Source organism: Rhinolophus sinicus, linkage group LG10, assembly GCF_036562045.2.
Source record: "Rhinolophus sinicus isolate RSC01 linkage group LG10, ASM3656204v1, whole genome shotgun sequence".
In the NCBI taxonomy this organism is placed as follows: Eukaryota; Metazoa; Chordata; class Mammalia; order Chiroptera; family Rhinolophidae; genus Rhinolophus; species Rhinolophus sinicus.
Genome location: NC_133759.1, coordinates 58,027,282 through 58,047,420, shown reverse-complemented (window position 1 = coordinate 58,047,420; position 20,139 = coordinate 58,027,282). Strand labels below are relative to the sequence as shown.

The 20,139-nt window shown below is 39.8% G+C and overlaps 1 protein-coding gene across 2 annotated transcripts in view; it reads left to right on the top strand.

The window, feature by feature from the left end:
* Window positions 1-20,139, top strand: part of ADAMTS9 (ADAM metallopeptidase with thrombospondin type 1 motif 9) — a 161,860-nt gene that overhangs the window by 9,053 nt on the left and 132,668 nt on the right. For both annotated transcript variants that reach the window (XM_074313243.1, XM_074313242.1), the window contains exon 4: window positions 19,552-19,841. In XM_074313243.1, coding sequence (XP_074169344.1) covers window positions 19,552-19,841 — 290 coding nt within the window. The remainder of the gene's footprint in view (window positions 1-19,551; window positions 19,842-20,139) is intronic.

The following is a 20,139-nucleotide window of genomic DNA, read 5'->3' as shown; positions in this document are numbered from 1 at the left end:
TGTGTGTGTGTGTGTGTGTGTGTGTGTGTGAGAGAGAGAGAGAGAGAGAGAGAGAGAATATCATAATTCAAAAAATCCTCAAGGTTTATTTTTTAAAATTACCCAAGTCAGTGGACATTTGATTTGATTTTCTGGACAAATCGCTGTCAGATCTTGTTAAAAACACAAAGAAGAGAGAATCTGAAAAGGTGAAGATTGAGGACGACGGAAGATGCCTTACTTTTTCAGAAAAGCTTATTTGGTTTCTAGTCGTTAAATCAGTGCTAGTCGTTATTGGTGCCACATTCTAAATCACCCGTGCCAACTTTTATTTTTCCTTCTGGTCTTTGCTTGCGACTGATCAACATGGTGGGCCCTTCCTTCATCCTGTGGGATGAAATCAGGAGCCCAGCAGTTTTGATCGGCTCTTCCAAAGGTTGCTGCTGGACTATGCCACTCTGATTTCTCTCTTCCAGCTGCTTCTGCACCCTTTCTTTGAATTCAGATGTAGGAGGCTCAGAACAGTTGGAAAGAACTTTGGAATATGGCGCAATTCACCAGCAGCCATTAGAGGGATGGACCAGCAGGTCATGGAAACCTCCGAAACCAGGTAGCCTTTGCACAGGGAGTGAAAATAGGTGGGGGCGTGGGAGAAGTCCCTCTGGCCAGAGAGGAAAATATCTTCTTTGCAAACATCAATCCATTCAGCTGCAGGGATTTGCCTGCATGAGCAGTGGTTGGTAACCAAGAGTAAATTTTAGGAGTACCTTGGGAACCTCATACAAATGCAGATTCTTTAGAAAAACAAACAAACAAACAAACTCCTCTCCCCTGCAAGTGAGATGAGGTTTACTAAGTGCTCCAAGAGATTCAGAAGTTCAGCTAAATGTGAGAGTCCCTGCTGAATTTGTAGTTGAGGCAATAACCACTGTCTATAGCTTGCTGCTTGCTTGGCCCTTGGCTTTCTCCATTATTGTTTTCTACGTCTTCTCTTCTCATGTGATGGTAGAATACTTAAGCTGGAGGAAATGTTAGCAATCCACTCTAGGCTACCATGCTAATTCTGAACAGATGAGCAAACTGTAGTCCTGGGATGTTGTTATCTATTTCCAGGAGTGATACCCTATATATTCACTACCAACTCATCAGAATTTAAGGTAGCCCAAGCCTTGGAACAGGCCCCTAAAGCCCCCTACAAGCTCTAGGTAACCCTTTAGTTGCTGGATCATGGGAGTCTGCCCAGGGCAGGGTACTGAGGCTCTTACACTACTGCCTGTAGAGGGAATATGTCTTGCTCATTTCTGATTCTTCATGTACATCTAATTTTCAAGAAAAAATAGTGATATGTGTAGAAGGAGTCTTATGTAGTGAAAACTTCATGGGTTTAGTAAGATGTCTACAACTTAATTTATTCATTCACGGGGGCGGTTATTCAGACATAAAGTATTTATTAATTCCTCTGTGCCATGTAGATAAAATCAGGAGTTATCTTTATTCCAGTTATTGAGGTGACCTCAAGCACATTTAGAGCGTAACGTAGGAATAATGTGTACCTTCCATGGGTATCGTCAGGACTAAGTGAGTATGAAATAGTGAAGACTCCCGGAACACGCTTAGCAGAGGGTAGACGATCACTGAACGGCAGATTTTTTAAAAACAGATCATGACAATAGAAGTCAAAACACCATAGCAAGGGAAGGAAAGCTTAAAATACCAAACCCAAAGCTAATCTGGGTCTTGTGATGAAGCTTGGAGTTTCTCGGTAACCTATCATTATTTCTAAGGGCTGTGGGACTTGCCCGAGGTCACCCTGCTAGCCAAGGTGGGCTGAGAGCCCGGTCTGTCTTCTTGTTTTCTCTATACCTCCTGCAGCATTTTCAGATTCTATTTCTTGCAAGTTTCTCTTGGCCCAGTGGCTGCCCTTTCTACAGTGTCTCTGTTTCACCGTCATTGATTATGTCCGTGTGTACAATTGGGGCACTTGAGTGTATTTGCATTTATTTGTGATTTTCATCCTGTTTGTAAGTTCCTCAGGATTCAGGATGGGGAGTGGGGAGGCTTCTCTTTCCTATGGTATGTATGCCCTTGTGACTACAGTGTCCCATACACAATGGGTCCTCAGTAGAGTTCATTGAGCTGCCTGCCTGCCTGCCCACATACCAAGAGGAGGGGCAAGTGGCAGGACCCTGGGAGCCATTCGGGAGAGTGTGTTGCTTTTGTAAGCCACTTTCTTCCAATCCTTCACATTGCATTTCCAGATGAACCCCCAAGTTCTGTCACGTAAACACTCTATTTGACCCTGAATTTTGCACAAGAGGATTTAGTTATTCTTATCAGTGATATAGACATGCTTTCTGGTGGGTGAGTGAGCGAAGGCAGTGGAGTAGGACAACAGAAGACGGTTTTGTTTGCTTGGGCCTAAAAGACAGTGTTTTTCTGTTGCTAAAATACCTCTCTCACCCTCCCATCTCAGTAGGGCCAGCTGTTTTTTGTTTCTTAAGGCATTTAGGAATTGTACACTCATTGACCCATCAATGCCACTTCTAAGGAAATAATTGGACAGCTGTGTAAAGGCGTTTGTGGGAGAATACTCAGTACAGTGTTGTTTGTGATAGCAAAAGGCTAGAAACAACCTCAGTGTCCATCAGTGAGGATAGATCAGTAACTTGTAACTTATGAGGTATGCGTTTGATAGATTCCTATGCAGCCATTAAAAATAATGGCATAGATTTATGTTAACAAACACAGAAATATATATTGAACAGGCAGTGATGATTTAGTACATATGGTATGATTTCATTTTTAAAAAAATAGTAAAGTGTGTGGGTACATGTGCATATAAAGAAAAGTTCTGAAGCAATATGCGTGAAAATATTAACAGGGATTATTTCTGGTTGGTAGGAACATAGGCAAGGTATTTCATTTTTATATTTTTTACCGTGACTCTATACTGTGTTTCGCCGAAAATAAGACCTAGCAGTTCAATCAGCTCTAATGCGTCCTTTGGAGCAAAAATTAATATGAGACCCGGTATTATATATTTTACTATATATTTTTATATTTACTATAAAATATTTTACTATAAGATCTGGTCTTATATAATATAATATAAGACTGGGTCTAATATTAATTTTTGTTCCAAAAGATGCACTAAAGATGATTGTCCGGCTATGTCTTAATTTCAGGGAAACACAATAATAGTTTCATAATCAGAAAATGTTGTTTAAAAAGAAATGGGGGTAGTGGCGTGTAGTTATTTTGTAACCCCATGGCACTTGTCGCCAAGGACAAACAGCCAAGTCAAGGTCCCATCTTCACTTTTTTTGGGGGTCGGGGGGTTGAAAATGAGACAGTCTCAATAACCAGACATGCCTCATGGCTGCTTCTTGGGGACACCGGAGCTGGTCAAAGCTGAGGGTCCCTCTCAACCCAGCTAGATTGCCTTGTGCCTATTGGATTTATGTTGGGAATACCATGGCTTAGTCTCCATTTGGTAGTGGGGACTCTGTCCATCACGCCCATTAGAATGCACTGTCACTTCTTGGCTGAGCTCCCAAGGATACGATCATAAAGGCTGGAAAATATAATTAATGCCATCATTTTTGGGGCTCGTATTATGAGTATGTGAGGTCTGTATGCTTCACACATTCCATACAGTGTCATATGTAATTCATCCATTAACACTGCAGGGTTGGTAGTATTCTTATTTTATAGTTGAGAAAATCACAGCTCAGAAAGATTGAGCCACTTGTCCAAAGTCACACAGCCGGGAGGCTGTGGGGCTGACATGGACCCAGATCTGATACCACCATGCTACACTGTGGGCCAAATTACATTGAACACAAGTGGAAGAAGCCGCCATCTAGAAAACCCTTTTTACTTAAGTTTTCAGAGCATCTTTTTTGACTTCCATCTAATCTAATCTGCAAATAATGCTAACAGTAGCTAACGTTTGTTGAGCATGTATTGTGGGGCAGACACTATTCCACATGCTTTACGTGGTGGGTCATACACATATATTTTAATCCTTACCTCGACCTCCACTTTGCAAATGGAAAAACAGACAGAGAAGTCCATTAAGTTGACTTACCCAAGGTCAAAGCTCATAAACATACCCTTTTGTCCTGGTCTGGTCAATAGAGGATTTTTTTGGTCTGCCCCCTTGTTGAATTGATATCATTCACATATGAATTACTTTTGCTGGCAGGAGTTTTAAAATGCCTCCCTAGAATTTGATTTATTTTGAGGAGGGCTGCCCGGTACCCAGAATTCCCACCCAGACTCTAATGACTCATGGAGGCCTCCTGTCTCCAGCATGCCTCTGTTGGAGTGTATACTTGTTACACATTAACCTCTTGGATCCCATTAATAATTTAGCATAGATTAGCTGATGAGATTAGTTGCACTGAGAGTTGGGCCCAAATGGAGTGAGAGACAGCGCTAAGGAGCAGACCTCTGAGGGGGCTTTAAGTAAACAATTCTAGGACAGCTTGAGGGTTCCAGGCAGTGACAGAAGCTTTGGCTGACCTCGCAGTCCTGTCTGCGCCCAAGCAGGTCAGTGGTTATTGGCTAATTAGTGATTTCTGTGAGAAGCCAGCCTGCCCTCATTTTCCCACACACTTTCATATCCTCACATCCTTCCCCCTCAGCCTGTGAACAGAAGAACAGGCAACATTTGAGGAGCCATGTGCTGAGCAGTGCAAAAGCACACTGTGTCTTATTTCATTTATTCCTGGAATGTGCTGCAGTTAGTCCCATTTTACAAATGAAAAAACTGAACTCAGGAAGGTCCGTGAACTTGATCACAGTGTATAAAGGAAACAGCTGGCACTCCAACCCAGGACTGATTTGATCTGTAAAGATAATTTCTGCAATTGGGGGTTTATTGTTTTGGCTCAGTTTCCTTTCACTTGTCAATATAAGCAATGACCTCTAAAATCCTTTGTAAATTATTAGAAAATTACTGTTTTAAATAACTGAATTCTTGAGCTTATTCCCTCAGCTTTATCTTTGTGGCATTTATATAAAAATATTGCTTTTTTTAAACATGGGAATTAATCGTGCAGTACTCCAATAAAGTCATTAAAGGATAGTAAAAAGGAAACTTCTAATACAGGAACAGTTTCTTCTTTCATTTGTTCTCATTTATTCATTGAACTTTTGTTTTAAATTTTACTTTTCATCTTGTTTTTTAAAAACCATTTAGTAAAAGTAGAGGCAAAGGTAAAATGAACCACCATGAACATACCATCTGCATTTAATGACGGTGAAGAACTTTACACCTTTGCTTCTTAATTTTCCCTTTTGCTGGAGTGTTTTAAACTAAACACAGGTATCATGACATTTCCTCTCTAAATACTCCAACATACATGTCTAGAAAAATGAAGATATTTTCTTACATAACTATGACATCATTTGTCATGGTCAGCAAAATCAGCAGTAATTTCTCCACATCATCTAAACAGTACCTATATTAAAATTTTTCGAATTGTCCCCAAAATGCCTTTCACAGCCTATTTGTTTAAGTTGTGATATAAACAAGGTTCACACATTGCAGTTGGTTGTTATGTCTCTTCAGTAACCTTTCACTTGGCTGTCATTGTCATTGCTAAAATTGCTGTTTCCCTTCTCGTTTTAGTTTTGCTCCCCATGGCCCTTTTCCGCTTCCTGCGTTTACTCTTTGATTCACCTTTATCATCATGAGGTTAGGCTGCATTTGCAACAATTTGAAAGAGCAGAGTCAGCCCCCAAACCCAGGGCCGGTACCAAGAACAAAGCCACGAAAACAAGCCACTTATCAGAGTAATTTTGTTGAGCACAAAAGGCAGTGTGGTTAGGGGAATTTGTGATCCTTTGTCTCGAGTACCTTGATAGCCCTCTTTTATATAACTCTACCAGTAGAAAGGTCCTCACTTCACAGTGTCTACTGAGACTACCTTATCTTCCATTCAAGGATTTTTCACTCACCTGTGTTTTGAAGCCCAGAAGAGACAGTTTGCTGTTGGGAATGTAAAACGGCAAGTTAGGTTTGGACCTGACATTAGGGCTCCTTGATGTATGACATGCTTTCCTGCCCTCTCCACCAGCCCTTTCATAACTTCTGGATCCAGAGACAGCCTGAGGGCTGCCTACTTTATCTTCAGTCCCTTTCCCTGTCGCCTAACATCAGACCTTGGTTGTTTATGTCCCGTTGCTTCAGAAACCCATTCTGTGCTGAGGAAAAAGGGTCATACAGATACTTGCTAATTTATTCACCTTCCCAGGTGCCCCAGGAAACAGGTTAAGCTGCTTGTTCTCTCTAATCTGAGAGCCCTCAGACCCTTCACCTAAGCGAGTGGTCTCTTTGAAGTAAGATATGGTAGAATCTATTGGTGCTCTTTGTCTGAGGGAATAAATACCCGCTCATTTAATAAAGTGCTATTTTTGTCATGCAATTGAGGTTTACGATTTTTTGTAAGCGGGCATTTTCCTGCCAAATCACGTGATAACACGGGGCTTTTTTGACATTTTCTCGCCAAAATTAGACTTTCCGAAAATATTCATATCTTTTGATCTATTTGATATTTTTCTATGAAACTTTCAGTGTTTTAGTTTAAAAAGAGGTCTCTATTTATTTACTTTGCAAAATTTTTGCCGGTTCCAACTAGAGGCGATATGACGAGTTTACTCGTTTCCCGCAAAAAATGTGTTAAACTTTGTATCTACGGTTAGGTTGTTTATGATCATCAGACTGTTACAGAATCATTTTATTGTAGCGGTAACCAAAGTCTGCTTATGGGGTCCAGGACTTCTGCATGAATATTCTGTGCAACTGAAAATCATTAATAAAGAGATAGCATTCTGAAATCACAAAAAGTAGCCCGAGGAAATGCAAGCTGTGATGGTTCATGTACAGTGAGTGGTGAACTCTGAGAAGGAAAAAAGCAAGACGAAGGGCTAATGTTGGCAAAATGCATCCTTTTTTATTGATCCCCATCTCGCGTATGACATTAGAATTAGAGTGGGGAGCTGGAAATGCAGTTCGCGGGTGGCGTGTAGAAAAACTTCAAGTTGATGTGATTGGCATTGGCATTTTTCTGTTAAGAGTTTTATTATTTTACAAATATTTTTATTTTCTGGTGTTTTCTTTCCAGTTTTCTATCAAGGTTTAATTTACATGCAGCAACCACCATCCTTTTTGGTGCACAGTTTTTGCAAGTTTTAGCAAATGCGTACAGTCGTGTAACCAACTCACAATGAAGATAGAGAATAATTCCTGGCGTCTTTTGTAGTCAGCCCTCATTTTCTGTCTCTGCATTTTAGCCTTTTCCAGAATGTCATAGAAATAGAATCACTAAACATAGTTAGTGCATGTAAACTTCTTCCTATATTGCCTGTATCAGTAATTCATCCTTTTTTATTGTGAGCCGTGTTCCATTATATGGGAATACCACAGTTTGTTTATCCATTATCCAGTGGAGGGACAAAGTTTTGACAGTTACAAATAAGGTCATTATCAACATTTGCATACAGGTTTTTGGGTGAACATAAATTTTCATTTCATTTGGGTAAATACTTAGGAGTGAGATTGCTGGGTTATATGGTAAGAATATGCTTAACATTCTAAGAAACTGCCCATCTATTTTTCAAAATGGCTGTACCATTTTGCAGTTCCACCCCCAGGGTATAAAAGTTCCATTTCCACTGCATCCTCTCTAGCACTTGGTATTGCCAGTATTTTGTTTATTTTTTAATTTTAGCCATTCTGATATGTGCATAGTGGTATCTCATCACAGTTTTAATTTGCATTTCCCTAACGACTGAGCATCTCTTCATGTGCCTATTTGCCATCTATGTATCTTCTTTGGTGAAGTGTCTGTTCAAATCTTTTGCCCATTAAAAAAAAACAAAAAAAACGAGGATGTTTTCTTATTATTGAAGTTTGAGAGTTCTGTATATATTCTGGAATATAAACCCTTTGTCAGATAATGTAGTTTGCAAATATTTCCCTGAGACTGTGGCTGTGTTTCTCATTGTCTTTATTTGCAGACACTTATGTCATACATGGCTTCCTTATTTTATTGTAAACATTTCACGCACCGTAGACTTCATGCTGTCCCAGGACTACATTGCAGGAAACCACAGTGGAGAGGGCAGTATAGTTAGTCCAAGACACAGGTGAAGAGCAATAGACTAGGAAAGGCTTATTTAGGACTTGTTATTAAAAGCCATTGTCTATGCCAACAGAAAAGGCATGCTATTGTTTTTATTTCTAATTGGTATCTACAAGCGCAGCTTTCAATTTTAAGCCAGTGTACTTTATTATGGGAATGTATTCTCGTCGTGCCTGGGTGAAACACTTACAAAGGAAGTTTTGGATACCTAAGAATGTAACTATGTTCTTTTGCACATAGTGCACACCAGAGAGAAAGAGAAAGCCAGTGAGAGAGCAGACATAGAAGAGTTAGTGGTGTGAGAATCAGCCCTGTATGAGCACACGTTCCTGGGAGGAGAGGAGTGGGAGACATGAGCCCATTATTTCCCAGAGTTCCTATTCTGTGCTTTGTGGGCAATGTAAGATAGGTTCTCCAAAGGCAAGTTTGATAATGCACTTTTTTTCTTTTAAGCCAGTTTCCTAATGCTCATATCTGATGCTGTTGTATTGTAACAAGTCAGATTAGAATGAAAGTGGTTTTCAGAAACTGTTATCTGTTTTAGCAGGTCCAAAATAATAACTTCACAGTAAATATTGGAGATGTGTACACTGTACCTCCCTTGGTGTTATCTAACATCAGCCACAGCTCACTTACTTTGTGTTGGTCTCTCTCCATTGGTGTTGTCCTGTCTCCTCTGACCCACCCACCCCACGACTCTTGGTTATTTCTTTTATAGCCTCTCTAAGAGGAACAGTGAGACTCTGTTGGGTTTTCCCCTTTTGAATATTAGGACTTCATTTTTCAGCATTATTCAACTTTTATCTTTTAAAATATAAGAACTCAGATTTTTTTTTTTTTTAAAGATTTTATTGGGGAAGGGGAACAGGACTTTATTGGGGAACAGTGTGTACTTCCAGGACTTTTTTCCAAGTCAAGTTGTTGTCCTTTCAATCTTAGTTGTGGAGGGTGCCGTTCAGCTTCAAGTTGCAACCTTGTGGTTGAGAGGATGCGCTCCAACCAACTGAGCCATCTGGAAGCTCAGCGGCAGCTCAGCTCAAGGTGCTGTGTTCAATCTTAGTTGCAGGGGGCGCTGCCCACCATCCCTTGCGAGACTTGAGGAATTGAACTGGCAACCTGGTGGTTGAGAGGATGCGCTCCAACCAACGGAGCCATCCAGGAGCCAGCTCAGCTCAAGGTGCCGTGTTCAATCTTAGTTGCAGGGGGCAGAGCCCACCATCCCTTGCGGGACTTGAGGAATTGAACTGACAACCTTGTGGTTGAGAGCCCACTGGCCCATGTGGGAATCGAACCGGCAGCCTTCGGAGTTAGAAGCATGGAGCTCTAACCACCTGAGCCACTGGGCCTGCCCAAGAACTCATAGATTTTTAATATAGGAGGGGATTTTAGAGAGAACTTCCAGTCCCTCTCTTCATGGATAAGAAGATCAAGGCTTAGAATCTTAAAGAGATTCATAATCTTGGAGCTAGAACAAATGGAAAAATGGTCCCTGAACACTCGCCTCTTACTTCCCAATCCTATGTTCTTTTAGGCTGCAAATCTAGGAAAAGTTGTCTGTGAAAAGTGCCTAGAAAGAGGATATTCAAAAGTGCGACCCAAATGAGTTTTGGGGAATGGCACTGGATTTAAGGATAAGAGCAATTAATAAACAAGTGAGAGCATTTAAGTTATCTCACAGCTATGCAGAAAGATATTAGGCTTTTAATTCATTTAGTAGTTAAGTTGTCACAGCAAGAGCTAAGTATCTGAGCTGAGCCAGAGTGCTACGGGAAGGTGGCCTGTGGTTGGGAGGGTTCCTGGTGAGGTCACCTGCAATCGGTGCAGCGTGCCCCTGCGACCACTCGTTGCTGTAGTCATGAAACATGGACATCAGAACGAGAAAGGGTTTGTACTGCACACTGTGCAGTATAAACTCGTCCTCAGTGCTGTGTAAACTGGGAAACTTGTGTATCAAAAGAATGTGGGAGATACACTCTCCAGGAGTTGCTTAGAAGCCTTTTTAAAGAGCTCCTGCCCATCTGCTCTTTAATCTCTGATATGGGAGTGATACCTAGACCCACCACAGGCAACTTCAGCCTTAGGGCCACCCAGGAGCTGCAACAAATGTCAGATAGCAGGAAGCCCTGGAGCCCCTTCTTTCCAGCAGCCTTAAAAGGGTATTCGCTTTCAGGAATGAGTCCCTGCAGCCAACACTCCTGGAGTACTACTATGCCTCAGGCCCTGTTTCAGTACTTTCTGTATATTAGGGAAGAACCATTATTATCCCCATTTCATAGATGAGGAAACTGAGGCACAGAGGGTTTAAGTGACTTGCCCAAGGTCACAGAAATTGAATATGGAGCAGCTGGGATTTGATCACTGGTTCCTGTGACTCCCAAGCCCAAACTCTTATGTACATAGCAGTCATTCTGCCTCCAGCATTCACTCTACAAACACCAATGCCTGGAATGCAGCATCCTGTACAGTAGCCAGGAGTCCCATGTGGCTCCTGAGTGCTTAAAATGTGTTGAAATGATAATATTTTGGATATCTGGGGTAAATAGAGTGACTCGATTATTAAGATTAATTTCATCTGTTTCTTTTGACTTATTTTTTAATGTGGCTACTAGAAATTTCTTAACTTCCATGTGTGGCTCACATTTTGTTTTTACTGGAGAGAGCTGGCCGAGAAGACCCCAAGCCCATCGGTATGCTCCCCTCCATCTGTGTTTCACAAAGGGGCCTGAGAGGGGCTGTGGAAAGCAGGCCACCACTAGTGCAGGGTGGCTGTGGGCAGCTGGCACCCCACCAGCCAGGAAAGGCCAATGTCCCCTTACTGCTAAGAGAGGGAATGAGTCACCAGCAAAATTTCCCGAAGAGTATTTCTCAGGATATTAATAGCAAAACCAAACACTCTGTTAGTAAAATACAGGTCCGGGTATGTTTAGCATTTTATACATCTTCCAATATATTCTTTAAATATTTTCTCAAGTTGTTTCAAGTGTGCCTTAATTTCCTCATTAATGAAATGGAAATAATAGCCCCTATCATATGTGGTTGCTGTGATGAATAATCTGATTAATCCATATAAAGTACTTAGAAGAATACGTGGCACAGAAGAAAGCACTCAACAAATGTTAGCCAGTATTAGTATAACAGTAGTCGTCATGACTGCATTTAGCTGAAAGAGCTGCTGGATGGTGAATGAGAAAGAATGCAGACAGTCTTTTGGGGGTAGAGCCCCCTCTTGCACACCTGAGTCAGCAAATTTAACTCCCCAGTTAGCTGGAGGCCACCCCCGCCCTTAGAAGACAGAGTAATGACGCTCAGACATGCGTCCCACCACCCACCATCCACCACAGCACCTTGAATTGCAACAAGCTTCTCAATTGTTTTTTTTCCAACAGCATCTCTTTCCCTCCCTGAGAAGCCCATCAATATGCTCCTCTCCATCTCTACTTCCAGGGAGGATTCGGTTCCCATCATCTGCCCCATAAACTGGCCAAAACCCCAAAGTTTCCCAGTTACATGGTTAAACAAATATAAACTGGTTTCTTTGCTGCAAGACTTCTCAGAGCTCTTAAAATGCTAATGTGCCTGGAGAAAGTCCCAGATGTGAATGCTGGTCAAGTGTTTTTCCAAACCTATTTGATTTGTTTTTGGAAATACCTTCCTGGACTAATGTTCTGTAAACCACTCTCAGAGAAACTGTTCATAAAGGTTGTGGCTAGCCAGAAAGGAGACTTAGCAGTATCTCTTCCCCCACTGCCCTTTGCACCCGTTTCCTGTCAGTACTGAGCTGGGAGCACAGCCAGGCAGGCTCAGGTCATTCCCCCGCCCTGCCTTAAAGCTCAGAGGGATGGGTTTGGGGGTACCATCTCAGGGAGGACCCAGGGATTCACTATTAGCTTTAAAGCTAGCAAATGGAGGACCCTTAAAAAAAATTAAACCTTGGTGTGAGTTTTCATTCGTACCCTTTAAAGCTTTATACGTAAAAGAACAGTTCCCCCACCTCAACTCCTTCCACACCTAGTTTCTGGAAACACATTGTTCTTTATTATTAGAACATTCATTGGTTTTATGGCTGTTTTTGTTTTTATGGTTTATCTTTTTTCCCCACATTGTGCTTGTTTACCCATCTTCCTCTGATCCCAGTAGACTGCTTCTCCTGGCCTACATAACCCCTGTGTGAAGGCTTCATTAAGTAACTCTGAACACACCCAGTGAGCACAGATCTTAGATCTAACTGGAACCAAGACGGCAGGGAACTGCCATGGCTCCACTTTTTGCTCGCTGTGGTTATCAGCCCTTGGAGCCAGCTCAGAGGTGGAAGTGTTTGCATTTGTTTACATCTAATTACAGCTCAGACTCCATCTTCTCGCTATCAATCTGCAAGTGTTTGTTACCAAATTGAAAGTTCAGTGGGAACAGGGACCTGCTTTCATGCTTTAGTTCCTTCCCTCCCTCTCTCCCACCCTCTCCTTTCATGTAAAAGAGTCTTTTTAACATAAAATTGTCTTGTTTGAGAAACACTCCTGTCAGCATACTAATTTATAAAGAGAGGATATTTTGCATACTACTTGTAAAACAATAACAACTAATAATTCTCATCACGTGAAATATTTTATGGATCCTTTCTTGTGTCATACTCTGCTCTGGGGAGAGTCGGGGTTTCTGTGCTATCTTTTCATCCTCACAGTTAGCCTTTGAGGAATGTGCTGGTATTATGCTCATTTTACAACTGAGGAAACTGAGGCGCAGAGACAGAAGAGGCAGCTAGATTAGTGCTAAGGCAGGAACGTGAACCAGGGCTGGTCTGGCTGCAGAATCCGAGCGCGAAAGCACTCATGGTTCCTGTCCAGCTTCCTCCTGGCTGTGAAGCCCAGGTGGAGCAGAGAGGAACTTGCTGAAAGCCTCGCTCTCTAGTCTTCCCTTTGGTCCTGTGCTGTGATTCCCTGCCTACTCAGACCACGAGGTCACAAGGTGGCTCAGTGCCTTAAGGAAGTTCAGTTAAATTTTGATAAACCTTATGAAAATAGGGAGCAATAATTAACTTCCCAGCTGTTAATGTTAACATTCGAATCTTCTTTGCCCAACCCCAGTTGGTGGGAAACGCTCAATGAGTAACTATTGAATAAGCAAGGCCTGGGTGTGATTTTCTAAAATAATTCCAGTTCTTTAGTAATATAATATGTACTTTATTGCATGGCAATGTGAAATGAAGCTCATTTAAAACATTTTTACCCATAAATAAGCAAATATCAAAGTTTGGGGCTGTGAGGTTTTTAACTAATGGTACCATCTTAAATTTTTATAATAGTTTTTTTAAGGATTGCCCCAAGTTTTAGTCTTGTTTTGACATTGCTCGTTTTGTTCAACTTACCTAGCCCAGGGCTTTTCACAAAATAAGTGCCCAATAAGTCATTTTTAAAGTTAATTTACAAGGAATTCTCCACATAATTTCTCATTTAATTTTCAAAATAGTGTTAAGATGGAAGCAGGTATTTATGTGCCCATTTAACAGGTCAGGAAACGGGGGCCCAGAAAAGTGACTTAGAAAAGATCATTCTAGGACATAAACAGCTTATAGTTTTGAAATTGTCATTGTAAGCCCGAAAATAGTCTTTAACAGTCACTCTCCCTTAACCGTTCCTGGTATGCCTCGCTTCCACTATGACTTTATGACGGGTAAAAATAGAAAAAATTACAGTATTTATTGGGTCCTTCCGATGTGTTAGGCATTTTACAGGCATGGTCTCCAATTGTTCCTCAGAGCGACTCTGTGAAATGGGTACTGTTCTTACTCAGCTTTACAAGTGGGAGAAAGGACGGTGAGCAAGTCACTTCCTTGCCCAAGGTCAAACAGAACCTGAAGCCTGCTCCCGTTAGAGCACTTGAGCTTGTGGTTGTAAGCATCGCAGCTTCCCCTTCCTAGTCATCAAGGCCAGGACAGCTGTAAAAGTCAACATCAACTCATGTTCTTGGAATAAGATTTTACAACTGTAGTGAGTATGACCTGGCATTAGGAAGCACACAACTGCCAGTTAGAGCTTTCTAACGTGCCTGAATTTTGTTTACATGCACGTGAGGGTTCAAATTGCAAAATATTACACTTTTTTCTGAATGCAAATATGTATTTGATTCTTAGCGGTATTGTATGCTATATTTTTATTGTCTCATTTTTTAGGGCAGTTTTTGGTTTACAGCAAAATTGAGAGGAAGGTACAGAGATTTCCTATATGTCCCCTGTCCCCACACATGCACAGCCTCCCCCACGGTCAGCATCCTTCACCAGAGTGATGCATGTGTTATAACTGATGAATGTACACTGGCGCATGATGGTCGCCCAAAGTCCTGATTTATGTTATGGTTCCCTCTTGATGTTGTATATTCTGTGGCTTGGACAAATGCCTAGTGATGTATCCCTCAGTATAGTATCGTACAGAGTATTTTCAGCGCCCTAAGAATCCTCTGAATGCTCTGCCTACATATCCCTCCCTAGCCCCAATCCCTGTCAACCACTGATATTTTACTGTCTCCATAGTTTTGCCTTTTCCAGAACGTCCTATAGTTGGAATCACATAGTATGTAGCCTTTCCTGATTGGCTTCTTTCACTTAGTCATGTGCATTTAAATTCCTCCAAACCTTTTTGTGGCTTGCTAGCTCATTTATTTTCAGCGCTAAATCATATTCCATTGTCTGGATGTATCACAGTTGACTTATAAATTCTCCTACTGAAGGACATGCTGGTTGCTTCCAACTGTTAGCAATTATGAATAAAGCTGCCATAAATATCCATGTGCAAGTTTTTGAGTGGACATAAACTTTCAGCTTCTTTGAGTAAATACCGAGGAACTCGTTTGCCAGATCGTACATTAAGAATATGTTTAGTTTTGTAAGAATCACCCACCTGTCTTCCAAAGTGGCTGCACCGCTTTGCATCCCCACCAGCAACGTGTGAGAGTTCCTGGCGCTCCGCGTCCTTGCATGCATTTGATGGTGTTAGTGTTCTGGATTTTGGCCAGTACATCATTGTTGTTTTAATTTGTATTTCCTTGGTGAGATATAATGTGGAACATATTTTTATATGCTTATTTGCCATCTATATATCTTCTTTGGTTCAACTTGCTATTCTAAGATTTGAAGTAGGCCAGGTTGCTCATAAGCTGTTTAGTTAAGTAAGCATGATTAGTTATTGAGAAATTTTTAAAATAACCATAAAAAATGATTTTCTATTTCTGAGTGTCACATTTGAACTTCAAGAAAAGGCATGAAAGTGGTGCAGCCACTTTGGAAAACAATGTGGCAGTTCCTCAAAATGTTAAACATAGAGTTACCATGTGACCCAGGGGTTCTACTCCTAGATATCTACCCACGAGAAATGTAAATATGGTGACACAAACACACACACACATGTTCATGAAAGAATCATTCAATTGAGTGGTTAGACCCAAATGCCCACCAATTGATGAGTGGATAAACAAAATGATATATCAATACAGAGGAATATTATTTGGCAATAAAAAGTAATGGAATACTGACACATACTATACAACATGGATGAACCTTGAAAATATGCTAAGTGAGAGAAGCTAGACACACAAAGCCACATATTGTATAACTCCATTTGTATAAAATGCCAGAATAGGCAAATCTATAGGGACAAAACATAGTTTAGTGATTGCCAGATGCTGGGGGGAGCGAGGGAATGGGGAGTGACTGCTAATAGGTACAGGATTCTTTTGGGGACAATGAAAATACTCTGAAATTAAATAATGGTGATGATTGCACAACTCTGTGAATATAGTAAAAACTACTGAATTGTACACTTTGAAAGTGTGAATTTTATGGTATGTAAATTATATTGCAGTAAAAAAATAATAATAAATGTATGGGGGGAAAAAAAAATGCAGACTCTTTGTCCTGTACTTTCCACAAGAATGAAATTTCATTATGTAGCCCATGCTAATAAAACTATTAGTAAAGTGGCATTGCAAATTTGAACACGAGCCTCCATTCCATTAGGCTAACAGGTCATTAAAGAGAACTGTGGATGACTTTCTTTTTATCCTAATAGTGTGTGTCACTTGGTAAAAATAACTCTCTGTTATTAACAATTTCTGTTCAAAGGCAAGAGAGTTGAGTAGGTTATACATGTTATAATGTCTGTTTTTTTCGATTCTCAGTAAAAATGTTCATGTGTTTGTAGTCATAGTGAATACTTGAATCCTTAAAGCTCATACTATTTTTAAGATTTTTAACATTTTCAATTACAGTTGACATTCAATATTGTTTTATATTAGTTTCAGGTGTCTAGCATAGTAGTTAGACATTTATATAATTTATGAAATGATCTCCCCAAATAGCTTAGTACCCACCAGACACTATACATAGTTATTACAATATTATTAACTATAGTCCCTATGCTGTACTTTATATCCCATTGACTATTTCATAACAACCAATTTGTACTTCTTAATCTCTTCACCTTTTACACCCTGTCCGCCAACCCCCCTCCTATTTGGCAGCCATCAATTTGTTCTCTGTATCTATGAATCTGTTTCTGTTTTGCTTGTTCATTTATTTTGTTCTTTAGATTCCACATATAAGTGAAATCATATGGTATTTGTCTTTTCTGTGTGATTTATTTTACTTAGCATAATACCCTGTAGGTCCATCCATGCTGTTGCAGATGGCAAGATTTTATTCTTTTTTATGGCCAAGTAATATTCTATTGTATATATGTATCACATCTTCTTTATCCAGACATCTATTAATGGGCAGTTGGATTGTTGCCATGTCTTGGCTATTGTAAATAGTGCTGCAAGGAACATAGGGATTGCATAGATCTTTTTGAATTAGCGTTTTGGATTTCTTCAGGTGAATACCCAGAAGTGGAATCGCTGGATCATAAGATAGTTCTCTTTTTAATTTTTTGACGAACCTCTAAACTGTTTTCCATAGTGGCTGCACCAATTTGCAATCCCATCAACAGCTCATGAGGGTTCCCTTTTCTCCACATCCGCGCCATATTTTGTTGTTTGTTGATTTATTGGTGATAACCTTTGTGACATGTATGAAGTGATACCTCATTTTAATTTGCATTTCTCTGATGATTAGTGACATTGAGCATCTTTTCATATGTCTATTGGCCATCTGTATGTCTTCTTCGGAAAATATCTATTCGGTTCCTCTGCCCATTTTTTAACTGGATAGTTTTTTTGGTGTTGAGTTGCATGAGTTCTTTATACATTTTGAATATTAACCCTTTATCAGATGTATCATTGGTGAATATCTTCTCCCATTCAGTAGGTTGGCTTTTTGTTTTATTTTTGAAACTCATACTATTTTTAATGCTAAATATAAAATTGCTTGCTAAAATGATGAATGTGGTAGAAATTAGTTGGGCTAATTAGGTCAATAAATATGATTCGAACCCATTAGGATAAAAGGTCAGAGGGGTAAAAGACAGAGAAGTATTATGTATTAGAAGATGTTTTCAATTCTAAAGAAATAATTTTATTCCTGCATTTTCATGTCACATAAAGTATACTGAATTATTTATTGGAGGCACAGGTTACTTGTTAATGAAATGTCTTCCAGGTGTGTTAGAATTTACATGGGTTATTCTCTATTAGAAATTGCAGCCTTTTCATTATTAAAGCCTTAATTCTTTTCAATTTTTTAATTTAAATAAGTGTTCCTTATTATCAGTTAGTGCCTTAATTCATCCTTTGCTTTTCCTATGCCCAAGTTCCTTCTGATGATTCTCTAAGACTATGTTTTTTCCCCCCTTAGTGGTCAAAAAGAGTGAATTCTATAGTGTTTCTTCAGTGTTTTTCTCAGGGTAGGTATACTTTTCTCTAAATAAATCCCATAAATCAAAATATTTACAGGAGACATTAAGTGAGGATTATTTACTTTTCACAAACTAAGTGACATATATTCTTTTTAAAACAGCTTTATTGAGATATAATTCTCATACCTTACTGTACATCCATTTAAAATGTCCAATTCAATGGCTTTTAGTGTATTCACAGATATGTGAAACCATCATCAGAGTCAATTTTAGAACATTTTTTTATCATTTGAAAAAGAAACCCTGTACCCTTTAGCTATCAATCCCCATGTCCCCACCCCATCTCCAGCCCTAAGCAAAAATATTTCTGTCTCTGAATCTCTCATTTATGTGGGGAAGGGGGGGGAGGGGTGGTACCTCAGACTCTCTCATGTATTTGAGGTTCCCATACATACGTATGTAATTGAATTTGGCTATTTTCTCCTGTTAGTCTGTCTCATGTTGATTTAATTATTAAACCAGCCAGAAGAACCTAGAAGAATAGAGGAAAGTTTCTTCCTCCCCCATACGTTAAAGTTTTAAAGCACATTTATGAACTGATAGGCAAGATAACTGATTAAATTATGTTTTTACTTAAAGTGGATTTTGGCAGGCATTTTCATGCTTATTCTGTTTATTGTGTGATTGATGGTTTAAAGTTGTATATTCTCACTAGCAATAGTTTCAAGCCAAGTTTGAGACTAGTGTGTCTCAAAACATTAACATAAATGTGAATCACCTGGAGATCTTGTTAAAATGTAGATGCTGATTCATCAGTTCTGCCGTGGGGCCAGAGAGTCTGCATTTCTAAATTTCCAAGGGTTGCCAGTGCTACTGGTCCAAGGATCATACTTGGAACGGCAAGATTGTGTAGAATCCCAGAGGGCTAGGCAAGAGTTGGAAGGGAGTGGAGCTAATCTGCCATTATGCATCATAGTCCCAACTGCCTGTTTATACTTTGAGTTTAATCCACTTCCTTAACTGAGCCCTGAAATAAGTTAATTTAAAAAATTCAGAGGCATTGAATAGCAGTGATTCTATTCTTATAGATCATTTTGCATATTACAATGATCAAACACAGTAATAGAATAATAATGTCTCACTTGTCGTGCACTTTCTCTAGTTCCTGTGTATTGTCTATTAGCCTACCCACCTCTCAGACTTCTTTTTATTGTATCACATTGAATATCAGAAGTGGTGTATACGAAACATCTGCATTTCTATTCTCTGGATCTCTGTAGCTACTTTTGGCCCTTGCTGTATCCATGGCAAAGAATAATGAATGGAAACTGCTGAAATCCCAGCAAGACTTTTGTTACCAAGTGAAATGAGTCACTTGCATTTGTTGCTCTTAAAAACAGGTCTGATTTTCTAATACCTTAAGTGAGCATTTACGGAAACTTCCAGGGCAGCTAATTTCAAGTCCTCAGTCATTTAGTCAAGTGCAGAGTGTGGTTCACATGTAGAATCCACAGTGTGTAGAACTTGATTTTGTATGTAATTTGACTACAGAGGCATCATTGTAAAATGTGTCAAATTCAATTCTTAATATGAAATAGATGTGACTTGAAATGTAATGCATGCCGTCTGATTTGTTACAGAACACAAAAATAGTCACAATAAAGACAAGAGGAAAATGAGAACAACGAAATGGGGAAAAAGGAGTAGCCTGGCTGACGATGTGGCCGTCTTAAAAAGCAGCCTAGCCACAAAGACGCTTTCCGCCTATGGTAACAAGACGGACAGCACAAGAGAAAAGAGGACCCACAGAAGAACAAAACGTTTTTTATCCTATCCACGGTTTGTAGAAGTGATGGTGGTGGCAGACAAAAAAATGGTTTTATACCATGGAGCAAACCTTCAACACTATATTTTAACTTTAATGTCAATTGTAAGTACACTAAAAAGAAGATGATTTATGAGGTCCCTAAATGTGCCATTGGGGAATGGGTTTCCAGGCAGTGCTTTGGTAGATCATTCTGGGTTGGACTATCAATGACTCAGGCAAGTAACTGAAGAGAAAATAAGATTATACTTTGGTTGCCTTTTTATGGTGGCAGTAATGATTATCAATATTGAGTGTTTATTCTGTGTTAGACAATGTGCTTTTTACTGAAAAGGCATCATTTCTAAGCCTCCTGGCAACTCTGCTAGATATGATTATCACCCCCATTTTATAGATAAGAAAA